This window comes from Pelodiscus sinensis, chromosome 17 (genome assembly GCF_052426305.1).
Source record: "Pelodiscus sinensis isolate ZL-2025 chromosome 17, ASM5242630v1, whole genome shotgun sequence".
NCBI classification, from domain to species: Eukaryota; Metazoa; Chordata; order Testudines; family Trionychidae; genus Pelodiscus; species Pelodiscus sinensis.
Window position 1 is genome coordinate 34,929,167 of NC_143068.1, and position 24,300 is coordinate 34,953,466.

General features: G+C 54.5%; 1 protein-coding gene across 1 annotated transcript; it reads left to right on the top strand.

The window, feature by feature from the left end:
- The first annotated feature begins 5,642 nt into the window (after positions 1-5,642).
- On the top strand, positions 5,643-23,245 carry LOC102452508 (BPI fold-containing family B member 4). Its single transcript, XM_089769770.1, has 13 exons — positions 5,643-6,461; positions 7,993-8,136; positions 11,678-11,738; positions 14,771-14,831; positions 15,452-15,543; positions 16,118-16,330; positions 16,587-16,640; positions 18,816-18,986; positions 19,214-19,281; positions 19,450-19,492; positions 20,908-20,971; positions 21,454-21,530; positions 22,922-23,245. Exons 2-13 carry the CDS (start codon positions 8,054-8,056, stop codon positions 22,943-22,945), a joined length of 1,011 nt encoding a protein of 336 aa, XP_089625896.1. The 5' UTR covers positions 5,643-6,461; positions 7,993-8,053; the 3' UTR covers positions 22,946-23,245.
- Positions 23,246-24,300: the final 1,055 nt, after the last annotated feature.

Below are 24,300 nucleotides of genomic sequence, written 5' to 3' on the forward strand. Positions count from 1 at the left end.
GTCCAATTAGTGCTACCAATGACCAGCCCCCACAGCCCTGTCACAACACCCTTGCCCACCCAGCGGGCAACGCCCCACGTGTCCATGCATCAGTCACACGTGCCACGGCGTCCTTGGGAAGGATTCCATCCCCACCCGCTCTAGGCAATGCTCCCTCTGTCTTTCCAATGCTTGTCCCCTTTCAGCTCCTGCGGTGCGGGGGCTACCCCATGCCCCTGGAGTGGAGCCTTTCTGCTCATGTGGCCCTCTTGCTTGTCAGGTCTATGCACCTCAGTCAGCCTTATCCCCATTTTACAGACGGGGGCTTAGGCAGGGGGTGCACCCCGTGACTTACTCAAAGACACGGAGTCTGGGGTGAATCAGGAATTGAACACGGGTCTCTTGAGTGCTCATCAAGTGCTACTGCCAACTAGACCAGCCTTCCTCACTGGGGCCTCTCTCCTGCATTGGAACAGCTGAGCGAGGGAATGGGGGGGGGGTTCCTTGCTCACCCCCTGCCTGGCTGAGCAGGCCCCCTTTGCTGCATCCTCCCCACCCGTCCCTGGGGAGCGGGGCCCAATGTGCCAGAAATGGCTGAGGAGTTCCACCGCCAACGGCCGGATTTTCGAGGTCCCCGTTGACTTCCGAGGGGAACCGCACGCGCCCCGCAGCTCCGAAACGTCATCCATTGGCCGATTAGGAACGGTCCCTTGAATCACTCCCTGGGGACCTGGATGCTTTGTTCCTTGGGCCTCAGGTCGCTGCGTTGCTATGGTGATCTCTCCGTGGCTGTTGACGTGGGCCAGGTTCAGATCAGCATCTGGGTTGGTGGAGTCGCTTCACGTATACGGGGGGTGCCCTGGTCCCTCGGGCATGTCCTGCCCAGTACATTGAGCCAGGCCTATTCAAACATCCCTCTCACACGCCGGGTGCCACGGGCCCTGCTGAATGTGCAAACTGTCCACGCAGGCAGCTTCTAGCTGGCCTGCCAGCTCTTACAGGGAGCTGCTGCGGAGATACCAGGCCGGCCCCTCGGCTGCCGCACATCGACACAGAGCCACTGAAATCAATGGCGACACCCCGACGTCCACCAGGCAATGCTTCGGCTGGCACAACTACTGTGCAAAGTCCAGCCGTGGTACCTCGCGTGTGGCTTCTACCCAACCCGGGCCTTGGCCGTGGCAAGCCACACCAGGCACCCAAGGAAGGGCTCTTTGGAGATGTGCAGAAATAGGCCGGGGCCTTAGCTAGGGCGTATGGCCTAGTGCCGCTGGTAGGTCTCACGCGTGGGCCAATTTACCCCAGCGGAGGAGCCGGCCCGAAATCATTCTTGTCTGTGTTGCCATGGAGACCACTAAAACGGGGAGGGAGGGGTGACAGCGCAAAGCGCGGCCAGGCCGATGTTCTGTCGGGTTTCGGAGGAGAACGGCCCATTTACTAACCCTGAGGGGACGGATAAAGCGTCTCTGAAAGCAGCAGGGCTGCAGCATCTTCCCCCCACCCCAATGGTTGGGTCTCTGGACCATATATTGGACTCAGTGGACTCATGTTTCCTTCCACAGGGAGTCAGGCATGTGCACAACCATCCTTCTGTGTCAGCCCTGAGCCTGTCTGGCTCCCTTCCCGCCTGTGCCGGGCAAAACCCCGTCACACCAACGGGTATGGGGAAGCCACACCAGCAAAAGGAGCCCTGGCGACTCTGAAGCGAATTAGGGACAACCATTCTGGCAAGTCGTTTTCTCTCTGCTTGCCCAGTGCTGGCTGGCAAGTTGCACGTACGATCGCCTGCTTTGCACACGCAACGGTGGCAGTCGTGCGCGTAAGTTCAGAGCCCCGGTGAACCTCAATTTGGAAAGTCTGCCTGGGATTCACACACATAGTCTGAAAGCGGCCCAGAGTGGAGCAGCAAAGAGACGGTGCCCTAGGGGAAGATGGCACATTTTAAAAAACGTTTGCTCTTGGAACCACATTTGCCCGAGCTGCACGTACTGGCAGCCCATGAAAACGGTTATTAGAGGCAAAAGCCTCAGCTATGGGCCTGGCTACGCTGAGCCGACGGCCGGGTAGCTTTGTTTGGAAACGTGTTCCCCGTGTTGCGCGATGCACCTGCACGCTAACAAAAGGCTTCATCTCAGCAGGTGGCAACTCTTCAGGTGGACGAGGACAAAAGCACCATTCTGAGTGGATGGCAGCGTAAGCCGGGCGCTGAGACTCGGTGCCAGTTTCTCACTGGGTAGGAGCTGCCTGTAGAAACGGCTTCGGTTCTATCAGTGACCTGATGGCGGCTGCGGAAACCGCAGATAAGCTTCAGGAAACACGTCTCAGCTTGAAAGTTTAAGAACATAAACCTCCCTCAGAGCTTTCCCTGAGCCCATCCCGCCCCCCCACATCCCCCTCGGCCGCGGGAGGGCCCCGGGCAGCCTGCAGACGCTGTAGTTCTGCGCGTCAGAGCTGGCTTTCAGCCGTGTGCTGCTGGGCTCGGCATGGGCAGGTTACCGGGGGACTTAGCGTCTTGTGTGGGGGCCATTTCGTTTGGTTCTCTGACGTGGCCTGTGCAGAACAGACAAGACGGGGGCGAGAAGCAGCTGCCGGAGCCGTTTGCATGAGAGGACGGTTTGCATGAGCCGTTTGCATGAGCTGCTTTGGGCGCTCAGGGTGTGTCTACACGGCAATTGGGCTTCCGCATCGGGCCCATGCCGGCTGCCTCAGGCTCGCGGGCTTGGGCTGAGTTGTCGAACTGCAGGGTGGCTATTCTGGGACCCTCGCACCTTGTAACGTGCGAGATCCTGGGGTCTAGCCCATGCCCAGTGTCTACAGCACAGGGAAACAGCCCCTCAGCCCGACTGCACCTACTACTACAGCGTAGACTCACCCTGAGAGCGCGTTAGCTCTGATCTGGCTCTGCCGTTCTCTCTGAGCCCCTGAAATCCACATGGGCAAAACCGAACGTGCAGTTGTGGCTGCAGTTCACGGAGGGGTTACGAGTGCGGTTTGGGACGACGGGATGGTTCATGCAACTTGGTGTCTTAGAAGCCAGCCCACAGGCCGGGCGCGGATCGTCAGAGAGGGGAATACATGTAAAGACATAACTAATTGCCGCAGCTGCACCTAAGCATGGGGTATGCGCACACATGGTGCCGTCTAGCTGATCATTGTCTATGGGGCAGTCACAAAAACAAGGCGCCAAAATCTACATTTTGGGTCCGATTGTTCCAAGGAGCTGCCGCCGCGCAGCATCTCTGAGAGTCAGGCCGCGCCTCTACGGCCGCAAATACGGCATGAGCCAGGGCCTTGCTCTCCGCCGTCACAGCGGAACGATTTGGCCCCTCGGGAGCACTAAGCTGAGCCAGGCGAGTCGCCTGCGGCACAGATCACAGTGACAAGCGTGCGTTTGCATGCCCAAGGGCTGGCCGGCCGCGCGGTCCGTAACCCTTTTCTGGGCTATGCACATGAGCAAGAGGATGGGGCTGGCGGGAGCAGGAAACCAGTCCTATTCGGAACTGACCCTGTGTGCTTGGAGAAGCCCTTGGAATGCTGCGTAGCCGCACTGGCTGGTTAACCCGGGGCGTATCCGATACCTCTTGCTCAACAGCTCTCCCTGATTTACAAACAACTATTTATATTGGAATATATCAAAACCACAAACATCCTATTTAGACTCAAGCCCTGATCCCAGCGTTTACCGTGTAGCCCCGTTCCCACAGCAGCGTTTTGCTATATAAGACCTGCCTTCGCTTTCTTTTCAGACACATTGGACTGGGTGCACAAGCTGCTTTGGACAACGACTGACCCTCGGGCGGACCACGAGCTGAGCAAATCAAGCACAACAGCGCCTTTCCCACTCAGGATAAAGTCAGGTAAAGAAAGGAGTGAGCCCGGCGCAGGGCGCTTTTCGTGTGTGGCTAGCGCGGTTGGGACGATTTCATTGTTCTCGTGGTCTCTACAACACGGCGGTGAAGAACGACTGTTCTTGAGCTTCCGATGTCTTGGGTAATCCTGGTGTGTGTGCCTCATTTGGATAAAAAAACAAACATCGGAAAACGACGGTTCCAGCTATCGTTCCATTGAGGTGAATGAGATTTGGATCCGGTCCAACTGGAGGAGACGTCAGCCCCTTTATTCCTTTCTCTTCTCCAGCTCACGGGGAGGATGTGTTTATTTCTCACTTTCCTGTCCCCAGTTTCCTTGGGATTCCCTGTTCTCGTCACAGCGCAGCTCCCCAGGAATTGAAATGGGGGGGGTGTCCGACTATACAAGGGGGGTGTCAGGGCCAATGAGGGGTGAGACTGTGAGGGTGAAGGTGGGTTGTATGGAACCATAGTTCACAAAACTGGGGGGGAGTGTTGGGGAAATTCAGGGGGGTATACACCCCATGCGGGGGGGGGGGGGGTGTAGGGAAATTCCTGCAGCTCCTCCTCTTCCCCTTTTACAATGTGGCACGTTGCTAACCAGAAATGTTCTCAGCAGGGAGCAGACGCCAAGATGCTGAGGGGTCCGGCCGTCGTCCTCGTCTGTGACCTGCTCACGCTCGTGCTCAGCCAGCTCCCCCACGATGCTGTCCTCAGGGTTCGTGGAACCCGGGTGACCGATGGTAAGTCAGCTCCCCGTTATCAGCGGGGTACAGATGGAAAGAGGAACACGTGGCCATTGCCAGGGCGCTGAAGCCACTGTGCGGACGAGTAGCACGTGGCCTGTTAGAGTGGGGAAAATGCCTGGCCAGGGAAAACCACGAGGCTAGTGGAGCAGGGAATATGTGCAAAACGAGACGTGAGTTCAGCAGGCAGATGTGTCAGAAAAGCTTCGTACCTGCACCCTGGCTCATGTGCTGTCAGCAGGACAGCACCAGTCAGGCATTTTATTCCGCTTCCCTGAGCAGCAGGCAAATCGCCTGCTCTGCTTCCCCAGAGCGGCCTGGCTGCCCCTCCCCGGAGCGTGGAAAGGTCCCGAATTCCCTTTGCTGGCAGGGCAAAGACAGCGGCTAGGAATTCAAATGTCAGAGCCATGGCTAGCACGACGCTTCCGGGATCTACTCGCAAGTCAGGGCGAAGATTCCCTCCTGCGATTCTCCCCGGGCTTGAGCGCAGGGGCGTTTCGGTGGCCTGACGTCCCCCTTGTCAGAATGAAGTCGCCGGGGGAACAAGGGGAAGCCAGCGTGCCCCGGCGGAATGCTCACCACGTGCCGTGTTTCCAGCTGTCACAGGCTCGCTGACACGAGGCAATGCCTTCCGGCACGAACTCGGAGGCGCGACGCCCAGCGATGGAGGTGGAGACCTGCCCGGTGCAGGTCTCCTTGGTGGCGGTGGCGGTGACGGTGACGGTGGCGGTGGCAGACTCCTTGGTGACGGTGGCGGTGACGGTGGCGGCGGTGGTCTCCTTGGGGGCAGAGTTGGTGACGCGCATGTCGGAGGCCCGATACATGGTGCTGGTGGAGACGTCCCCGTGGCTCGAAGGCGTCTCCCCAGAGGCGCTGCTGGAGGATTGCTGGGCGACGGGGGCCTGCTTGGGGGCATTACCGGGGGGTTGCTTGGTGGAGGTGATGGAGGTGGGCTGCTCGATGGGATCACCGGTGGTTTGCTCGGTGGGGGTGGGCTGCTTGGCGGGATTACAGGGGGCTTGCTTGGTGGCGGTGGAGGCGGTGCGCATGCCGGAGGCCCGATAAACGGTGGTGCCGGAGGCCTACCCGTGGCTGCTGGAGGGACACTCCCCGGCGGTGCTGCGGGAGGACTGCTCGGGGCCGGAGGCCTGCTCGGTGTCCTTGGAGGAGGAGGCCTGCTCGGTGTCCTTGGGGAAGGAGGGCTGCTCAGCACGGTCCAGGGGCTCACAGGGTAAGGACCACGCCGCTGCACAGTCATGGGCTGGAATGGAATCGGCTCCGGAGCAGGAGGGAAAATCCGCGAGGTCCGGAGTTAAAACCTCGTTGGCTTAGAAACCTGCCTGTGTGGGTGGTGAGACACTGGAATAAATTGCCCAGGGGGGTTGTGGAATCTCCATCCCTGGAGATATTTCAGAGCAGGCTGGAGAGACGCCTGTCAGAGAGGATCTAGACGGTGCTTGGCCCTGCCGTGAGCTTAAAGCTCGGTCTCCATCGGCAGTTGCATTCCCTCGGGAGAGGCATTTTTAACTGATGGGGGTTACCCGGTTTTGCTCTGCCCTGGAGGCATCGCTGACAACCTTGTGCAAGCATTTGAAGAGCCTGGTTTTAGAGGGGGCGCCAGGGGAACCCGGAGCCACGTGTCTCGAAACGGTGTCGCCTCTGGTGCCAGGCTCTGAGCAGAAGGGCCGCGGGTTCCGTGTGCCCGCGCCGGTGCTCAGCCGTGTCTCCAGACTCGCCCCGCCCCGGGAGTCACTCGGTCACGGTCGCTCTTTGCACCCCGCAGGTTGAGGATTGTGGAGCTAACACTCCCCAAAGTGTCCGTGCGGCTCCTGCCCGGGGTTGGACTCCGCCTGGATTTGTACACCCGCGTGGCGCTCAACGGGAAGAGGTGAGTCGGATGCGCGTGGGACCGCCAGTAAAACCGCCCCCCCCCGCTGGGCGTGGCCGGGGGGGCAAGGCTCCTGGGGAAAGCCTCGGCTTCCAGGGCAGTGAAATGTGTCTCTGAATCACACGAGGAGCTCGGAGTCTCACTCGGTGATGGGCAACCTGCAGCTCATTGGGGTTCCCCCTGCACTCCCCTGTCTGCTCCCCTCCCCATGTGTCTGGGCACCTGAGCCCCACACTTCCTGCGCCTCCCCTCCCTCCCAGAGCATGAACAGCCACAAGCACAGCTCTGGAAGCAGGTGAGGAGCAGGGATGGAGCACAACTCGGGATTGGTGGCTCCACCGAAAGTGCAGGGAGGAGGGGGAGGCATACAAAATGCAGGGCCCTGGTGCCCCCGTGCACAAGAGGCGTGGGGGAAAGGGGGACACACAAGGGAGTCTGTGGGGGGAACAAGCTGCTGCACCCCACTGAGACCAAGGAGGGCCACTCCTGTGGCCTGCTCGCTGTTCTCAGTCACCCGTCGCGGGTCTCGCTCCGGGGAAGTGATGCAGAAGCTGAGGGGCGATATACTGGCATTAGAAAAGGTTCGGAGACGGGCAACTAAGATGATGAGGGGGTTGGAACGGGTCCCATATAGGAGAGATTAAAAAGACTGGGACTGCTCAGTTTGGAAATGAGGAGACTAAGGGGGGATAGGATAGAGGTCTATAAAATCATGAGTGGTGTGGAGAAAGTGACTAAGGAAACGTTATTGACTTGTTCCCATAATATAAGAACTAGGGGCCACCAGATGAAATTAATGGATAGCAGGTTTAAAACAAATAAAAGGAAGTTCTTCTTCACACAGCGCACAGTCAACCTGTGGAACTCCTTGCCGGAGGAGGCTGTGAAGGCTAGGACTGTAACAGGGTTTAAAAGAGAACTAGATAAATTCATGGAGGTTAAGTCCATCAATGGCTATTAGCCAGGCTGGGTAAGGAACGGTGTCCCTAGCGCTGTGTGTCAGAGGGTGGAGATGGATGGCAGGAGAGAGATGGCTTGATCATTCCCTGTTCGGTTCCCTCCCTCTGGGGCACCTGGCACTGGCCACGGTGGGCAGACAGGACCCTGGGCTGGGTGGGCCTTTGGTCTGACCCAGCCTGGCCACTCTGATGTTCTTACGACGTGGGATGGGCGTTGATGGAGCAGGCGGGCCGAGGAGGAGCACTCCGAGTTTGGCCTCCAGGCCCCGGGAGCAGCATGCTCTGCCCTGGCAGCCCCCTCAGCAGACTAAGGACTGAGGGTCCCCTGCCAGGGGGAGGCGGGCTCAGGGTGGGGCTATGTTAGGCAGCAAGCCCCTGTTGTCCCCTTCGCATCCAGGCAGCTGGAGGTTTGAGGGCCTGTACTCTGCAGGGAGCACGTCTGTCCCTGGATGGGGGCCGTGGGGGCCACAATCAAACCGTTTATCGGGAGGTGGGCACTGGCCGGGGACAGCCCCCCGGTCTCCAGGTGGGGGCCTCCGTTAGCCTGACCCTGCTCTCTGCCGCCGGCGCAGCCTCCTGGGCTTGCTGGACATCGCGGTGGAAGTGAACATCACGTCGGACGTCAGGCTGACCATGGACGGGACCGGTTACCCCAGGCTGGTGCTTGAAAACTGTGACACCCTTCTGGACGGCATCAAAATCAGGGTCCTTCGAGGGTAGGTGCCGGGGTATTTTAAACCGGCCGGCGTGCGCCTGGGCAGTGCAGCTGCATGTCTGGAAATGTTTGTACATGTTTGTGCCTAAACCGCACGTGCGCTAGCGGCCATTGGGGTTCGTTAAGCCGCTCAGGTCCATGTGCAATTAACAAACCCAACATAGAATCATAGAACTCCAGGGCAGGCAGAGACCGCAGGAGTCACTGAGTCCAGCCCCCAGCCCAAGGCAGGACCAACCCAACTCCGTCATCCCAGCCAGGGCCTGGTCAGGCCGGGACTTACACACTTCTAGGGATGGAGATTCCACCCGTTCCCTCGGGAACCCAGCCCAGCGCTTCCCCACCCGCCTAGGGAAATCGTTTTTCCTAATCTCCAACCTAGACCCACCCCCCCCTCCCCCCTGCACTGCAACTTGAGACCATTGCTCCTAGTTCTGCCATCTGCCTCCACTGAGACCAGCCTCTCTCCAGCCTCTTTGGAACCTCCCATGAGGTAGCTGCAGGCTGCTCTCAAATCCCCCCTCACTCTTCTCTTCTTCAGATTAAATAAACCCAAATTATAAGACCAGACGAAAGAAGCCCAGTATTTCGGGGTTAGTTGGTATCTAGTCACAGGACAGCGATAGCTTTGGAAAAGTGTCATTTGCCCGCTTGCTGCGGGGTGGTGTGTGGGACTCTCCGGTTAGTCCCTTTGGAAATCCTTCCACATTTCACAGATTGGAAAGGGTACAGAGAAGAGCGACAAGAATGATTAAAGGCCTAGAGAACATGACCTATGAAGCCAGGCTTCATGAACTGGGCTTGTTTAGTTTGGAAAAAAGAAGATTAAGGGGGGACATGATAGCGGTTTTCAAATATCTAAAAGGGTGTCACAAGGAGGAAGGAGAAAATTTGTTCCTCTTGGTTTCTGAGGACAGGACAAGGAGTAATGGGCTTAAAGTGCAGCAGGGGAGGTTTAGATTGGACATTTAGGAAAAAATTCCTAACTGTCAGGGTGGTCAAATATTGAAATAAATTGCCAAGGGAGGTGGTGGAATCTCCCTCTCTGGAGATATTTAAGAACAGGTTAGATAGACATCAGTCAGGGATGGTGTAGGTGGAGCTTGATCCTGCCTTGAGGGCGGGGGGCTGGACTCGATGACCTCTCGAGGTCCCTTCCAGTCCTATTATTCTATGATTCTATGATTCATAGACCGTGGAACTGGAAGGGAACTTGCGAGCCCATCCTGTCCACATTTGTGGCAGGACTAAGCATCATCTAGATCAGGGGCGGGGAACCTTTTTTGGGTCAGGGGCCACTGAGCCACCGAAACATCAGTCGGGGGGGGCCACACACACAAGCGAGAAGAAAATAAAAACCTCGCTGACCTGGCCCCCCAAGTGAGAAGAAGGAAAAAAAAGACATCTCACGCTCAAGCCCCATCGGGGGGGGGGGGGGGGGGACTGAGGCTTTTCTAGGGGCCCAAGCCTTGCAGATTTTGTGAGGTCCCCTAGGCTCAGGGGTGGGGCCAAAAATGAGGGGTTCAGTGTGCAGGAGCGGGATGGATGGAGGTGGGGTTGTTGGGCCTGGGCAGGAGAGAGGGGTGCAGCGGAAGGCTGGGGGTGCAGGGTCCGGGAGAGGGGGGGGGTGCAGGAGCGGGCTGGGGGTGCAGGGTCCAGGAGAGAGGGGGAGTGCAGGGTAAGGCTGGGAGTGTGGGGTCCGGGAGAGAGGGAGGCTGTAGGGGCGGGCTGGGGGCGCGGGGTCCAGGAGAGAGGGAGGCTGTAGGAGCGGGCTGGGGGCGCGGGGTCCAGGAGAGAGGGAGGCTGTAGGAGCGGGCTGGGGGCGCGGGGTCCAGGAGAGAGGGAGGCTGTAGGAGCGGGCTGGAGGTGCGGGGTCCGGGAGAGGGGGGGTGCAGGGTAAGGCTGGGGGTGCAGGGTCCAGGAGAGAGGGAGGCTGTAGGAGCGGGCGGGGGTGTGGGGTCCGGGAGGGGGGGTGTAGGAGGGGGTTGGGGGTGCGGGGTCCGGGAGAGAGGGGGGGTGCAAGAGCAGGCTGGGCGTGCGGGGTCCAGGAGAGGGGGAGGGTGCAGGGTAAGGCTGGGGGTGCAGGGTCCGGGAGAGAGGGAGGCTGTAGGAGTGGGCAGGGGTGCGGGGTCTGGGAGGGGGGGTGCAGGAGGGGGCTGGGGGTGCGGGGTCCGGGAAGGTGCAGGAGGGGGAGGGGATCAGGGTGCCTACTTGACGCAGCTCCCGGGGGCACAGGTGGCTCTGTGCCACTCCCCTCTTGCAGGTGCTACCCCCTGACACTCCCATTGGCTGCGATTCCCGGCCAATGGGAGCGACGCAGGTGATACCTGCAGGTGAGTGCAGGGACAGCCCTTCCCCCACCAGGACCCCTTCCTTCCCCCTGCCGGGCAGAGCCCACGCACGTGGCTTGCCTTGGTCTGGCCTGCCAGGCTTGGGGCTCCCCCCCAGTGGGGAGCCAGTGGTGGCGCTTCGGCCACAAGGGGGCACCAAGGTTCGGAGACTCACCATTTGGCTGGAGCGCCAATGCCAGCCCACCCTGCTGAGGGGGCGTGGGGGAGAGGGAGGAGCACGGCGGGGAGCCCCGAGCTTCACAGCCCAGCTCAAGGCAAGCCGGCCCGTCAGCTGTGGGTTCCTCATCCCTGATCTAGGCCATCCCTGGCCGGTGTCTGTCCAACCTGCTCTTCCATATCTGCAGGGATGGAGACCCCAGGCAACTTATCCCCGTGTTTCACCGCCCTGACAGGCGGGAAGTTTTTCCTAACGTCCAACCTCAACCTCCCTTGCTGCAGTTTAAGCCCCTTGCTGCTTGTCCCGTCCTCAGGCCAAAGGGAACAATTTTTCTCCCTTCTCCTTGTGACACCCTTTTAGATACTTGAAAACCGCTCTCGTGTCCCCCCTCAGTCTTCTCCTTTCCAAACCAAACCAGCCCAGTTCCTTCAGTCTTCCCTCATCGCTCGTGTTCGCTAGACCTTTACCCGTTTCAGTTGCTCTTCTCTTTCCTGTCCTGTTGGTAGATTTGATTGTGTTCTGCAACGCACCGTTCACACAGGCAGCACTGTCCCCTCCGGGACGAGGTAGTTGCTTTTAAAGATGTTCACACTTTACACAGGTTAAAACTTAGTCCTGCAAGCTCTGTAGCAAAACTCCCCTTCACTCGGCTAGGGTGAGAGTCTGCCTCATCTCAGCATTCACAGCCAGAACCTCCACAAAGCAACTACCTGCATTTTACAACTGTCTCCTTGCCAGGCTGTCACTTCCCGAGACCCACACCGTGCTCCCCGGGCAGGGGCGGCTTGAGGCCGGCTGCAGCAGCTGGTGCCCCAGGCGGAACGTGCAATCGGTGCCCCCCCGCGTGGCCCTAAATGGCGTGACGTCATCATTGGGCGCCCCGTTGAAGGCGGTGCCCTAGGAGACGGCCAAGTCGGCCTATACTCACGGGCTGCCCTGTCCCCGGGGCCTAGTCACCCACAGTTCTGTTGTCCAATGAGAGACTTTGATTCCTCAGCAACGTTTTTCACCCTCCTGTTCTTTGTTTTGCTCAGCCTGCTCCCGATTGTGGATCATTTATTGGCGCGGGTCCTTAACCGACTGCTTCCCGAGCTGGTAAGCCAACGAGAAGCCGCACTCCAAAGTCCCTTTAGTCCGTCTTAAACAAGCAACTATTGTACCGTCTGTCAGGTGACTGCCACGTAATGTCAAGAGGGGCCCTCTCCCAGCCTTTGCGCCTTGACTCGCCTTCAGACTCCCTAGTGTGAACAAAGGGAGCAGCAAATAAATCGCCGGTAGAGAGGGAGTCGGGCTGTAACATCCAGACCCAGATGTCAGACACCCAACCTAGGCGTATATTCCATAAGCCCCCATTCAGGGACTTGGGGGCCAGAGTTTTGGTTTGGGTCCAGTTTTAATTCTACCTCAGGCTACGTCTAGACCAGTGTTTCCCAAATGGCGTTCCGTGGCTCCCTGGGGTTCCGCAAAGTGAAAAGAAGGGTTCCGCGAGAAAATTCCATTCCAATAGCATTGTATGATTTTAAAAATAATAATAATTAATATCATGTGATTTTGTTTTTAAATATGTGCAATTCAACATTTAGTTTCTTATAACCTTGTTTAGCATTTGTTTATTATTATCCTTACTTATTTGTGGTCTCCTTTTTCAGCTCCATATATTAGACTGTTGTTAGGGGTTCCGCAAAATTATTTTGAGTTTAAAAGGGTTCCGTGGCTAAATAAAATTGGGAAACACTGGTCTAGACTGCAGGCTTCTTTCGGAAGAAGCTTTTTTCGGAAGAGATCTTCCAGAAAAACATGTTTCATAAGAGAGCGTCCACACAGCGAAAGCGCAGTGGAAAAGCGATGTGCTTTTTCGAAAGATAACGGCCGCATTGAGTGGACGTGATCTCACATTTCAGCTGTGATTACTGTGGATGGAGTGGCCAGCATGGCACCAGTGCTTTTTCCTGGGGGCCTCTTCTTTCAAAAAAACCCTCTTTCCCCATCCACAAACGCCTTTGTCCGAAAGAGCTTTTTCAGAAAAAGGCTTCTTCCTAGGTTTACCGCTGTCGGAAACCCCCTGCAGTCTATCAACTCTCTGTCAAAAGAATGCAATTGCAGTGTGGACGGAAGTGTCATTTTTCCAGAAAAACGGCCGTTTTTCCAAAAAAACTCTGCTGAGTAGACATACTCCCAGAGAATGTACAAGATGGGTGGGATGCCTCCCTCCCTTGGTAAACTCGGAGCTTAGATCAAGCCTGGATCAGAAGGGGGCAAATTTACTGAGGGAGTCTATGAAAATGGGCCCCACAGCCCCAGTCCTGCCCCGTTCCTGTCTGTGGCTGGAACAGAACCGAGCACCAGCCTGAGGGGGCAGAAGTCTGCTAAGTGCATGTCCCAGCGCTGGTCTGTGAAGTCTGGGGATGCAGGGTGGGCCAGGCTCTAGAGAAATACCAAATCGACGGTCCATGATGGTCAGTTTCACTGCCATGGGATTTGAGAAATTTCAGGACATGATGCTGGGGGGTCCCAACCCCAGAGCGGATTGTGTGTGTGTGGGGGGGAGACACCAGTTTCAGGGGGCTTATGGGATTGCTGGATGCTGAAGGCAGCCACCTCAGAGCTTCTGGTAGCTACAGGAGATTCCTGGAGGTGGGTCTGATCTTCCCGTTCCCCGGGCAGCTGTGCAGGGGGTGAACCAATCCTGTCCCGCCCCAGCCCAGCCGGAGCAGGGAGCCACTTTGCTGGGAACAAGGGGACGTCGGATTGCCCGGGAAGGGCTTATTTCCCGGTCTGCGACGCGTTTTTCACAGCCATGAAATTGGTCGGGCCTTATAGAATCATAGAATCATAGAATAATAGGACTGGAAGGGGCCTCGAGAGGTCATCGAGTCCAGCCCCCCGCCCTCAAGGCAGGACCAAGCTCCGTCTACACCATCCCTGACAGATGTCTATCTAACCTGTTCTTAAATATCTCCAGAGAGGGAGATTCCACCACCTCCCTTGGCAATTTATTCCAATATTTGACCACCCTGACAGTTAGGAATTTTTTCCTAATGTCCAATCTAAACCTCCCCTGCTGCACTTTAAGCCCATTACTCCTTGTCCTGTCCTCAGAAACCAAGAGGAACAAATTTTCTCCTTCCTCCTTGTGACACCCTTTTAGATATTTGAAAACCGCTATCATGTCCCCCCTTAATCTTCTTTTTTCCAAACTAAACAAGCCCAGTTCATGAAGCCTGGCTTCATAGGTCATGTTCTCTAGACCTTTAATCATTCTTGTCGCTCTTCTCTGCACCCTTTCCAATTTCTCCACATCTTTCTTGAAATGTGGCGCCCAGAACTGGACACAGTACTCCAGCTGAGGCCTAACTAGTGCAGAGTAGAGCGGCAGAATGACTTCACGAGTTTTGCTTACAACACACCTGTTGATACAACCTAGAATCATAGGATACAACCTAGAATCAGGCCTTGCTCCTGTCCAGCGCGGATCCGCTGTGCTGGGCGAGAGTCCTGGGGCCCGTTGCACTCACACGGTTCCTAACTCTGCTCCTGTCCGGCGCGGATCCGCTGTGCTGGGCGAGAGTCCTGGGGCCCGTTGCGCTCACGCGGTTCCTAACTCTGCTCCTGTCCGGCGCGGATCCGCTGTGCTGGGCGAGAGTCCTGGGGCCCGTTGCGCTCACACGGTTCCTAACCCTGCTCCTGTCCGGCGTGGATCCGCTGTGCTGGGCGAGAGTCCTGGGGCCCGTTGCGCTCACGCGGTTCCTAACTCTGCTCCTGTCCGGCGCGGATCCGCTGTGCTGGGCGAGAGTCCTGGGGCCCGTTGCGCTCACGCGGTTCCTAACTCTGCATACACTTCCTGGCTGGGTGGAGGGGCCTCTGAGAACTCCCGGGCATGGCCCATCTGGAATTCACATGACCGGGCTCTTCCCTGGGACGGGGACGGAGTGTAGCCAGCTCTAGGGGCCCCCTCCGCTGAGATCGCTCCGGTGAGCTGGTCCATGCCGACTGACCCGTTGCGGAGCCGCGTCTGGCCCTGCACAGAAGGGGGTTGATCTGGCCGGGGCGCGTGGCCGCCTTGCTAGTTGCGTTCCCGGCGAGCGTGCGCCTGGGAAGGCCTCACGGAAGCGTCTTGTCTCTTGCAGCTCTGCCCAGTGGTTGAGGTTGCCCTGGGCCTTGTGAATGACCAGCTGGGCCTCGTGAACTGTAAGTTCCTGGCAGGGCCGTTGCTTCTCTCTCCCCGGGGCTGTTCTGGGGTCCCTCGGGCTATTCGTGCTGCACACAGACCTGCAGGAGGCCAGGAGCCCTGGGGGCAGAAGATGCGCATTGAAATCCAGGCCCTGCGCACGGCAGATGGGGCAGGCCTAGGGCAAAGCATTACCTCCCACGGGGCTAGTGTCTCCTGTGTGTCCCCCCAGATCCCTCCCTTTCCCCAGCCTTTCTCCCCTGGTCCCAGCACCGCTGCACTCACCAAAGCCGGGAGCACGATTTCCCAGCTGAGACGGTAGCTGAATATCCCTTTTCCCGACAGTCCCGGGCTTCGTTCAGTTTCAAGCTGCAGAATTCTCTGGGTCTGGCCCCAGCCTCCCCCGGGCTGGTGGCGTCCAGGGGAGGTTGGGCAGGAGTCGTCCTCCATTTCCGGCATGCCGGGAGCTCAGCCTCCATCCATCCGGACTAGCTGCCCGGTGCCACGTGCTAGTCTGGGTTCGCAGCACAGCCTGGGCGCCTGGGCGTGCAGGGAGAGGGGTGGGAGGTAGCGGTGCGGGCAGGAGGAGTTACGGCCCCACCCAGCTGAGGAGTCCTCGTTTCCTCCTGTTTCACTGCAGCGCTGGTGCCCTTGGGCATGCTGGGAAGTCTCCAGTACGCGGTGTCAAGCCTCCCGCTAGTAACTGGCCAGCTGCTGGAAGTAGATTTGAATGTGAGTCTGTTCCAGCCAAGGGCTGTGAGGTTTCGTGTCACTGCAGTGAGTGATTCTCCAGCAAGTTGGGCGGGGGATACCGGGGGACCCCACTGAGCTCTGGGCAGGGAATTCACAGTTCACTGTGTTGACAATGGCTGCAGGGCATGTCCTTGGAGAAACCCTCCATTGACGTGAATGGCTCAGGATCAGGCCCTGGGTCAGCCAGCTGTTCACAGTCTCTTGTTTTTAATGGATAAAATTCGAGGGAGAGGGTAGACTAGCCGCCTGGCACACTTTGCACTGGGGTTAGTTGCATGTAAAGGTATTTCATATCACTCCCAATGTTCCCTCTCATTTTTTCCATCCATGGGTGGAATAAATTTTGTTCTGTGCACTGAGGCATGTGTGGATGTGCACCACCAGGAGAAACACTGCTGGCTGTGGGTGCTCTGCTAGTCAGCTGAGCAGCATTTGAATCTCTTCTGGGTGGCCAAGTGCTCAACTTTCAGGGAACACAGGTCAACTTCTAACCAAATGTACTGAAATGTGCAAGAGTTCAGAAAGCATGTAATTCTTTCTCCTGGGCTTTCAGACTATAGTTCAGGGGGTAGGAGGAGGCCTCGTTGACTACCCACTGGGCAAAGCAGAAGATGTCTCCATGCCACCGAGGGTACCGATGCCACCAATGCCCCAGATGGCACAGACTGCCTCCTCCCAGCTCGGACTCTCTGTCAACTTCCTCGAGTCCTTAATCTCTGTCCTGCAGAAGGAAGGGGCTTTTACTATAGACGTCTCTGACGGACTGGTGAGTAGCAGACCGGCCTCTGCCTCTTTAGCTGTAGAAGTAAAAGAGAGGGGAGGCTGTGGTGGTGGGGGTAGAACCTCGGAGCCCAGTCGCATGGTTTTGGCCGCGAATGATCAATCCGCAGGAATGATACTGACGTAGGCAGAGAAATGACAAATGCTCCAGATGTGTTGTGAATGCTGCCAAGAAAAGTGTAGACCCTGGTCACATGATGGGCACAATTCACTGAATTCTTTTTCTTTTTTCTTTGGCAAAGTTTCCTGAGCTTCCTCCGCTGACAACAGCCACCTTAGGAGCCCTGGTTCCCATGGTTAGTGAGTTCTCTCGCTGTACTTTACAACCTGTACTCCGGCAACGAGGGCCATAAATGTATCGGGGGGGGGGGGGGAGGGTAGAAAGATCTGTTCTTCCTTGTGTAGCCCTTCTGCCAGGTAGCGCCAGCAGAAGCCAGGGTCGGGTTCAATATCTAGGGGTCCCTTTTCATCCATCACACACAACCAGCTTGAGCCCGTATCCAGTAGCCAGGGAAATTCACACACCTCTGGGCACCTCTGAGAGGCCACGCTTCCCCACTCGCAAGCAGAGTCTGAGCGTAGAAAAGAAACTTTTAATGAAAGAGGGATTCACTTTTAATGAAAATTACTCCCCACGAGTAACCGTCCCAGCTCAAAGGGATTGAGCAATGTCCTTTGCCTCTCAGGCTCACTAATCCAACAATGTCAGGATCCCATTCACCTACCCAAACTTTCTCCGTACCCCACTTCAAACGCCCCACTAACAGCCCTGTCCACTCAGTGCGGACCCAGACACGTCACCCTGATGACTCCACTCCTTGAGCCTGAGGCCAGGCCATCTTTGTGCTGCTCCTGTGGTCTGCTTGCTCTGCCAGCCGCCCGCCACTTCCTCTCACCAGCTGCCCTGCTGGCCGCCTGCTGCTTCTCCTACCGGCCACCCCCACCAGCCGCTCTGCTGGCCACAATGGGTCTGGCTCCAGGGCAAACCAGTGACTTCAGCTCTTACTGATTTCAACTCTTTAGCTATCACCTAGGCTGGCAAAAAGATTCCAGCTTCTACTGGAGTAACAAAAAGACTAATGCTGGAGTCTGCTTTAGGTCTATCCTTACAACAGGGGGGAAGGAGACAGGTTGAACCAGTCTTACAGCTCACACCCGGCTGGCACGAAGCAGGCTGGCCCAAGCCCCTTCCCCCCAAATCAGTTCACTCGGCTCTGAAAGGGAGAGGCTTGTTCATCTGAGATCCCTTACAACGATGGTGTCTTTCCTGCACTCACTGGTGTCATATTTTTCAGTTCCTACATTTGGGGGTAGCATGGTTTGTGACCCCACAACAGACAACTTAGTTACAATACACCACATTCCAGTCTAACAACCGATCCTCCATCAGCCCTGGCTGAATTGGATTTACATAACCTCACCTCGGGTTCCGTCCCCATCCCGGCATGAGCTGCATTTACATCTCAACAGGGAATTGTCTTGCAGGGCTAAACAATTGGAGTGAGCACGCCCACCCCCAGGGCTGCTCTCTCCTTCTAGCTGGCTGATTGCAAGCTATCCTTCAGCCTCCGCTTAGGGGCTTGAGTCAGAGCTCACGAAAGTGAGTGGCAGGAGATCGGTGGACGTTGGATCAGATTCTAAAGTCCAAATCACAGTGGACTCAAGCCTGATTTCTGAGCTGGTCCCTTTGTGCTGCTCTGGTGGCCCAATGGAGCTGCCCCATCTGACATGATAAGACCGTTACCGGCCCCGCTCCTGAGGTCAGGAGTCGATACTCTACATTCCACCATCTGATGACTGATGCATTCACCAGGCCTGGTTCACCTCCGCTTCCCTCTAGATCCGTGGTATCCAACATGCTAGCCACAAGCGGTTATTTGGCTGGTTGAATGTGGCTAGTTCGCTATAGCAGTAGCCACTGTAGGGCTGGTTGGACATCACGGCTCTAGATTGAATCCATTGACATCAATGGAGTTACACTTGGTGTAAAGCAATAATGAATCTGGCTGGTTTACTCCTGGCTCATAGAATCATAAATCACAAAACTCTAGAACTGGAAGGGCCCTCGAGAGATCTTCAAGTCCAGTCCCCTGCCCTCACGGCAGGACCAAGCACCATCCAGACCATCCTGACAGGCGTCTGTCCAACCTGCTCTTCAATATCTCCAGATTCTACAACCTCCCTAGGCAATTTATTCCAGTGTTTAGCCACCTGGACAGGTAGGAAGTTTTTCCTAATGTCCAATGTAAACCTCCCTTGCTGCAGTCTCAGCCCATTGCTGCTTGTCCTGTCCTCAGCGGCCAAAGAGAACAATTTTTCTCCCTCCTCCTTGTAACACCCTTTTAGATACTTGACTCTATAGGTTGAAAGGAATCTAGCTGCATTGCATGGACTTCCTACCTACTGGGATTTAATAAACCACGCGGGCTCAGTGTTAAACCCTGCTCACCTCTCCCCTGGAATTTCCGCAGGTTCGTCAGAGGTTCCCTGAGTCGCTCCCATTGCTGCTGAAAGTTGCAATCTCTGAAACTCCCAGGGTGACCCTGAAAAGAGATAAAGGCTTGATCCAGCTCATGGCAACAGTGGAGGTGTTAGTCTCCCAGCCTGATGGCGTCCACCGGTCCCTCTGTGTTCTGAACGTTGTACGTATTGAAAACGAGCCCCAGCAAACACAGAAACCCCTCTGCGGTCACGTAGCTTCTGTGGGTGGCCGTCCTGTGCGGATCAGAGCCTCTGCAAGGGGATACGCAGACTGAGGGCTGCACGTCTCTGCTCTAGGCCTGAGATGGGAGGCGCTTTCACTCCGCAGGAGCCCACGCAGCCAAACGCCAGCACCCGAGACGGACTGACCCTTGTTTTCTCATTGCAGGATGCTGCCTTGTTAGCCCAGTTTTCTGTGGAAAACAACAAACTGAAGATCAGTGTCCGTCTTGACAAGTACAAAGTCTTTTTGTCGTGTCTATCCTTAGTTCCTTGTTCAGGAATGGTGTGGGGGCGGGAGGGGAGGTCCGGTGGGTGCATTCACATAGCACCTGCTTGGAGAGGAGCACAGGTGCAAATGGCTGGTAACATTAAATTCACTTGACGCTTTTCCTTTTTCTGCAGGGCGGATCTCTCCTTGGCTTCCTCCTCCATTGGCAATTTCGATGTAAGAGCCTAGGTTGCTTCAGTAATGCATGTAATCTACTAAAGGAAGCCAGGTTCTTACCAATACAGGCTCTAGCAATGCAAGGGTGTAGAACCTAGGGTGTAGAACCTCTGTCACTTTTATACAATATGTTCCATTGTCTCTAGAAAGGGCTTTTTTTGTGGGATGATCCATGAGCAATCTCACGAATACTGTAAATTGCGGTGTGCAAGGCGTGGTTATGACAAATGTGTTATTAACGCTGGGATTTATTGGGACGGTGATGAGTAAGGCATTACTCACCTTAACTTAATCCGCTCGCTGCTACTCCTGAAGATTCTTGGCCGTTAACTTCCCAAATGCTCACATTGATTCCACAATGAAAAGTGTTTGCTTTGTAGGCTTCAGTTCTTCGCCTAGTTTTCCATCTCTCTTTCATTTAGACAAGAGGGTTCTTTTGATCTCCATATGTTGTGCTAAAAACAGCTTCCCCTGTGATGGGGGAGACACATCGGCTATGTCTACACTGGCATGATTTTCTGGAAATGCTTTTAACGGAAAAGTTTTCCGTTAAAAGCATTTTCGGAAAAGCGTGACTAGATTGGCAGGATGCTTTTCCGGAAAAGCACTTTTTGCGGAAAAGCGTCCGTGGCCAATCTAGACGCGCTTTTCCGCAAAAAAGCCCCGATCGCCATTTTCGCCATCAGGGCTTTTTTGCGGAAAACAGAACTATGCTGTCTACACCTGCCCTTTCTGGCAAAAGTCTTTTGGAAAAAGACTTTTGCCCGAACGGGAGCAGCATAGTTTTTCCGGAAAAGCACTGATGATTTTACATTAGATCGTCAGTGCTTTTACGGAAATTCAAGCGGCCAGTGTAGACAGCTGGCAAGTTTTTCCGGAAAAGCGGCTGATTTTCCGGAATAACTTGCCAGTGTAGACACAGCCATCATGTGCTAATATAGAGGACAGAAGGGAAATTCATGAGCAATAAGAGGATTTTTGTTTCTTAGCTTAACTGAAGATAGTTTGAGGGGTCGCTGTGTTAGTCTGTAACTTTAAAAACAACGCGCAGTCCTGGGGCACCTCAGAGACTAACAAATATATTAGGTAACGTGCATTTGTGGTTAAAACCCACTTCATCAAATGAGTTGGAGTGGAAAAAACAGAATCCAGAGTATATAACAGCAAAAGCAGTGACATGTCATTTGTAGGGCCAGGATTAATGACGCTAATTGAGACAGGCTGAATGTATCCCATTCATAGCTTTTGATGTGTGACTGTGAATATCAAAGGCTGGGGAAATTGCCTTTGTAGGGAGGCCGCTGAACTGGAATTCACTTACAAATTCACAGCTATCAACTTGGACTTGAATCAAGATGTTAACGCACGACACAGGCAATGAAATCCCCATTAAATCATTTCTGTCCCTGATTCAGGTCTCACTTTGGAAGCCACTGGTTGGCAAGATTTTTGACGTTGCCTTCCTGCCAGCAATAAACAGTAAGGACAGATTTCTTTTCCATTCCTCTCTTCACTTGCACTCAATCCAGACGGTGCACGATATGAGGGTTTATGACTGTGTTTGCAATTTACATTAGCGGCACACAGCAGAGCCTGCTGGAGTTCATTTATACTAAAGCTGAGAAGACCCATGTCAGATGATTGAATTTTGTCGGTGAATGAATAAACACAAAGGCAAACTGCATTGCACAATTGTCTTTGTACATCTATTTGGATGGCTGCTGTTTTGCTGTGTGCTAGGAAAAAAATCATGTCCTATATTTTGCAAAAGCAATGAAATCTTGGGGACATAACTCACATGAGAACGCTATTCTGATTGGAATGAATCGGGAGGTCATTTCGAAGAAACATAGCAAAGGTAATTGCAACTGAGTGAGCTGCAAACAAATTGAGAAATTAGAGAGCAACTCCAATTTCTGAGAGCCTGGAAAGTGACAACTGATTTCTACTCTTCTCTGCAGGTGTGCTAGGAGCAGGCATCCCTCTCCCCAGACTGCTGAATGCCGACTTGAGTAATGCTGACATCGAGGTCATTGAAGTAAGTGGTTTGACACGGTGGCAGCGTCCTGTCCCCTCTCATTAGTCCTGCTTTCTCCCGAGAGTAGTTCGCTACTAGAAAAACCGTGTTTGTTATTTGAAAAGGAAATATTTAAATGTGACACCACACAGGAGCAGGGACGATGCCATTTTTCACAAGTAACGTCTCACCTTACTGGCTGGATTCTCCATTCAACATGAGTAGGACATTCAGGGTGCTCTACTTCTACATTCTTCCACTCTACTCTGTGCTGGTTAGGTCTCAGTTGGAGTCTTGTGTCCAGTTCTGGGCACCACATTTCAAGAAAGATGTGGAGAAATTGGAGAGGGTCCAGAGAAGAGCAACAAGAATGATGAAAGGTCTAGAGAACATGACCTATGAAGGAAGGCTGAAGGAACTGGGTTTGTTTAGTTTAGAAAAGAGAAGATTGAGGGGGGACATGAGAGCTGTTTTCAGGTATCTAAAAGGGTGTCATAAGGATAAGGGAGAAAACTTGTTCATCTTGGCCTCTGAGGATAGAACAAGAAGCAATGGGCTTAAACTGCAGCAAGGGAGGTTTAGGTTGGACATTAGGAAAAAGTTCCTAACTGTCAGGGTAGTCAAACACAGGAATAAATTGCCCAGGGAGGTTGTGGAATCTCCATCACTGGAGATATTTAAGAGCAGGTTAGATAAATGTCTATCGGGGATGGTCTAGACAGTATTTGGTTCTGCCATGAGGCAGGGGACTGGAGTCGATGACCTCTCGAGGTCCCTTCCAGTCCTAGTGTTCTATGATTCTACACAGCAAAGGTATTCCGGAATTACTATGCAAGCGTCTACACGGCGAATCAGTTATTTCAAAATAGTTTCAAAATAACGGGCATCTTATTCCGACTTCTGTAAACCTCATTCTACGAGGAATAGCGCCTCTTCCGAAATAGCTATTTGAAAATAAGGCCTGTGTGGACACTCCACTGCTGCCATTTCGAAATAGCCCCTCCCCAGGGTCATTCTAAGTTATTCCTCCTGGGTCGCTACATCGAGATAGCACGTCTACACTAGGGAAGCCTGCCTTGGACTCATTTTGAGGCTTCCCTGCAGTGTAGACGTGCTATTTCAAAATAAGCTATTTTGGAATAGCTATCCCGGAATAGCATATTCCGAAATAACTGTGCAGTGTAGACACAGCCTTAGTTCTTATGGGGATCCACCTGTTGGACCTTAATCCGATTCACAATGTCAGGCCTTTCCACAGCTAGTTTTGCTGCAAGCCCCTGAAAGTTCATTGACACGAAATCCACTGACAGGAAAAGCAGGCAAAGGAATGGAGCCGTGTATTAAAAAGCAAGAAATGTTGTTGGTTTGTTTAAGGAACTGAGGTAACTACGTTTGATTACTTGTTTTGTTAGGATCTTATCGTGTTATCCGCATGAGTCCATGAAGTCAGCTTGACTTTATACCGCTCCCACCTGAAAACTGGACTCCGGCTTGACTGCAGCAGCCCAAACAATGTTACTCTTCCTATCTGGAATATTGAAACAAGACAGCGGCCCTTTCCAAAACCAAGCGCTGCCAGTTGCTACTTTGACTAACGCCTAGACTTAGAGGAATCAAAATGTACCTGGTTTGCTTCAGATAGCTCACATGTGGAATATTAATAGTCTTTGCTGTGGCTTGATCTTTTGAGGGGGAGTTTGGACGCTGGCTGTGTATGTTGTAATTGTCGCGTGACTGTTTTATTAAAAGATTCAGGTTTCTCTGCAATCAGAGTGGTGCTTCTCGAGGCTTTCTTCCCCCTGGGCTGTGGTGTATGTAACCCTGCCCCCACCTGAACCAACCCCCACCTGTTATACCCACCACCTATGTTCTTCTCATTTAGAACCTCTGAAGGATTTGATTACCTGTAGCCGGGGGCAGTTAGCAAAGTGACCGCAATGCTGAATGGCGGCGCGTCAGCATGAGGTTATGTTCTGAGGAACCCAGCGCTCTGCCAAACATTGGGCAAGTCTATCAAATAACCAGAACAAGGCACAACTGTGCAATTATCAGCCGAGTCTATTGCACCTGCTCTTTCCAAAGGGCTTGTTCAAATTTTTGGGCCCCCGGGCATTTGAACTGGTCCAAAATCTACAGCAGGAGCAATTACTCCTGTCAAAGGCCTGGTGTCTTTGGCAGCTCAAAGGGAGACCGTGAGCAATGCCCCCTCCTGGTCACACACGGCGCCACAGAGACTCAGAAATCCTCATTGTTCATTCTGTGTAAAATCTGCTCTTCTAACCCGCGAGAGGTACCCAGAATTCTGCCAGGTTCCCGGCACTTGCTTGGCAAGGTGGTTGTTGGCTTATTTCTGGAAGGATTTGCCAAGCCTGTGATTTAATGCCAGTTCCTGTATGTGCTACTTAGCTTATTTATGCAATAAATCTTCCTGCGGGAAGGCTGCCTAATTCCAGCTATTCATCTTTTGCTAATTCCCCATATGCTTTAAAATCAGCCATGGCATGAAGCGTGAAAAAGAAGGGCCGGGGAAGTTGTGGTTTTCGTGTGCAAGGAGCAGCAAAGAAGCCAGCAAGCTGGGCAAGCCAGAGGGGAAGAGGTCGGAGAAAACATTGGCAGGTTTCAAATCATTTTCAGATCCTCGCACTGTGACTGCAGATATGCCTGGGAGTCCTGCCAGAACGGGCCCCGTTGCCTGGAGTGCTCCCAAGATGGAGCTCCTGGATCCGGGTGCTGCCCTTTCTTCCTTCCCCCTCCCTGTGAGTTCAGAGAGCCATAGAACCCCAGGGCTGGC

Coding starts and splice junctions, on each gene's coding strand:
- LOC102452508 (XM_089769770.1), top strand. CDS start 8,054: ATGGACGGGACCGGTTACCCCAGGCTGGTGCTTGAAAACTGTGACACC. Junction 19,282..19,449: donor ATCAGTGTCCGTCTTGACAA/GTACAAAGTCTT, acceptor CTTTTTCTGCAG/GGCGGATCTCTCCTTGGCTT. Junction 19,493..20,907: donor CCTCCATTGGCAATTTCGAT/GTAAGAGCCTAG, acceptor TCCCTGATTCAG/GTCTCACTTTGGAAGCCACT.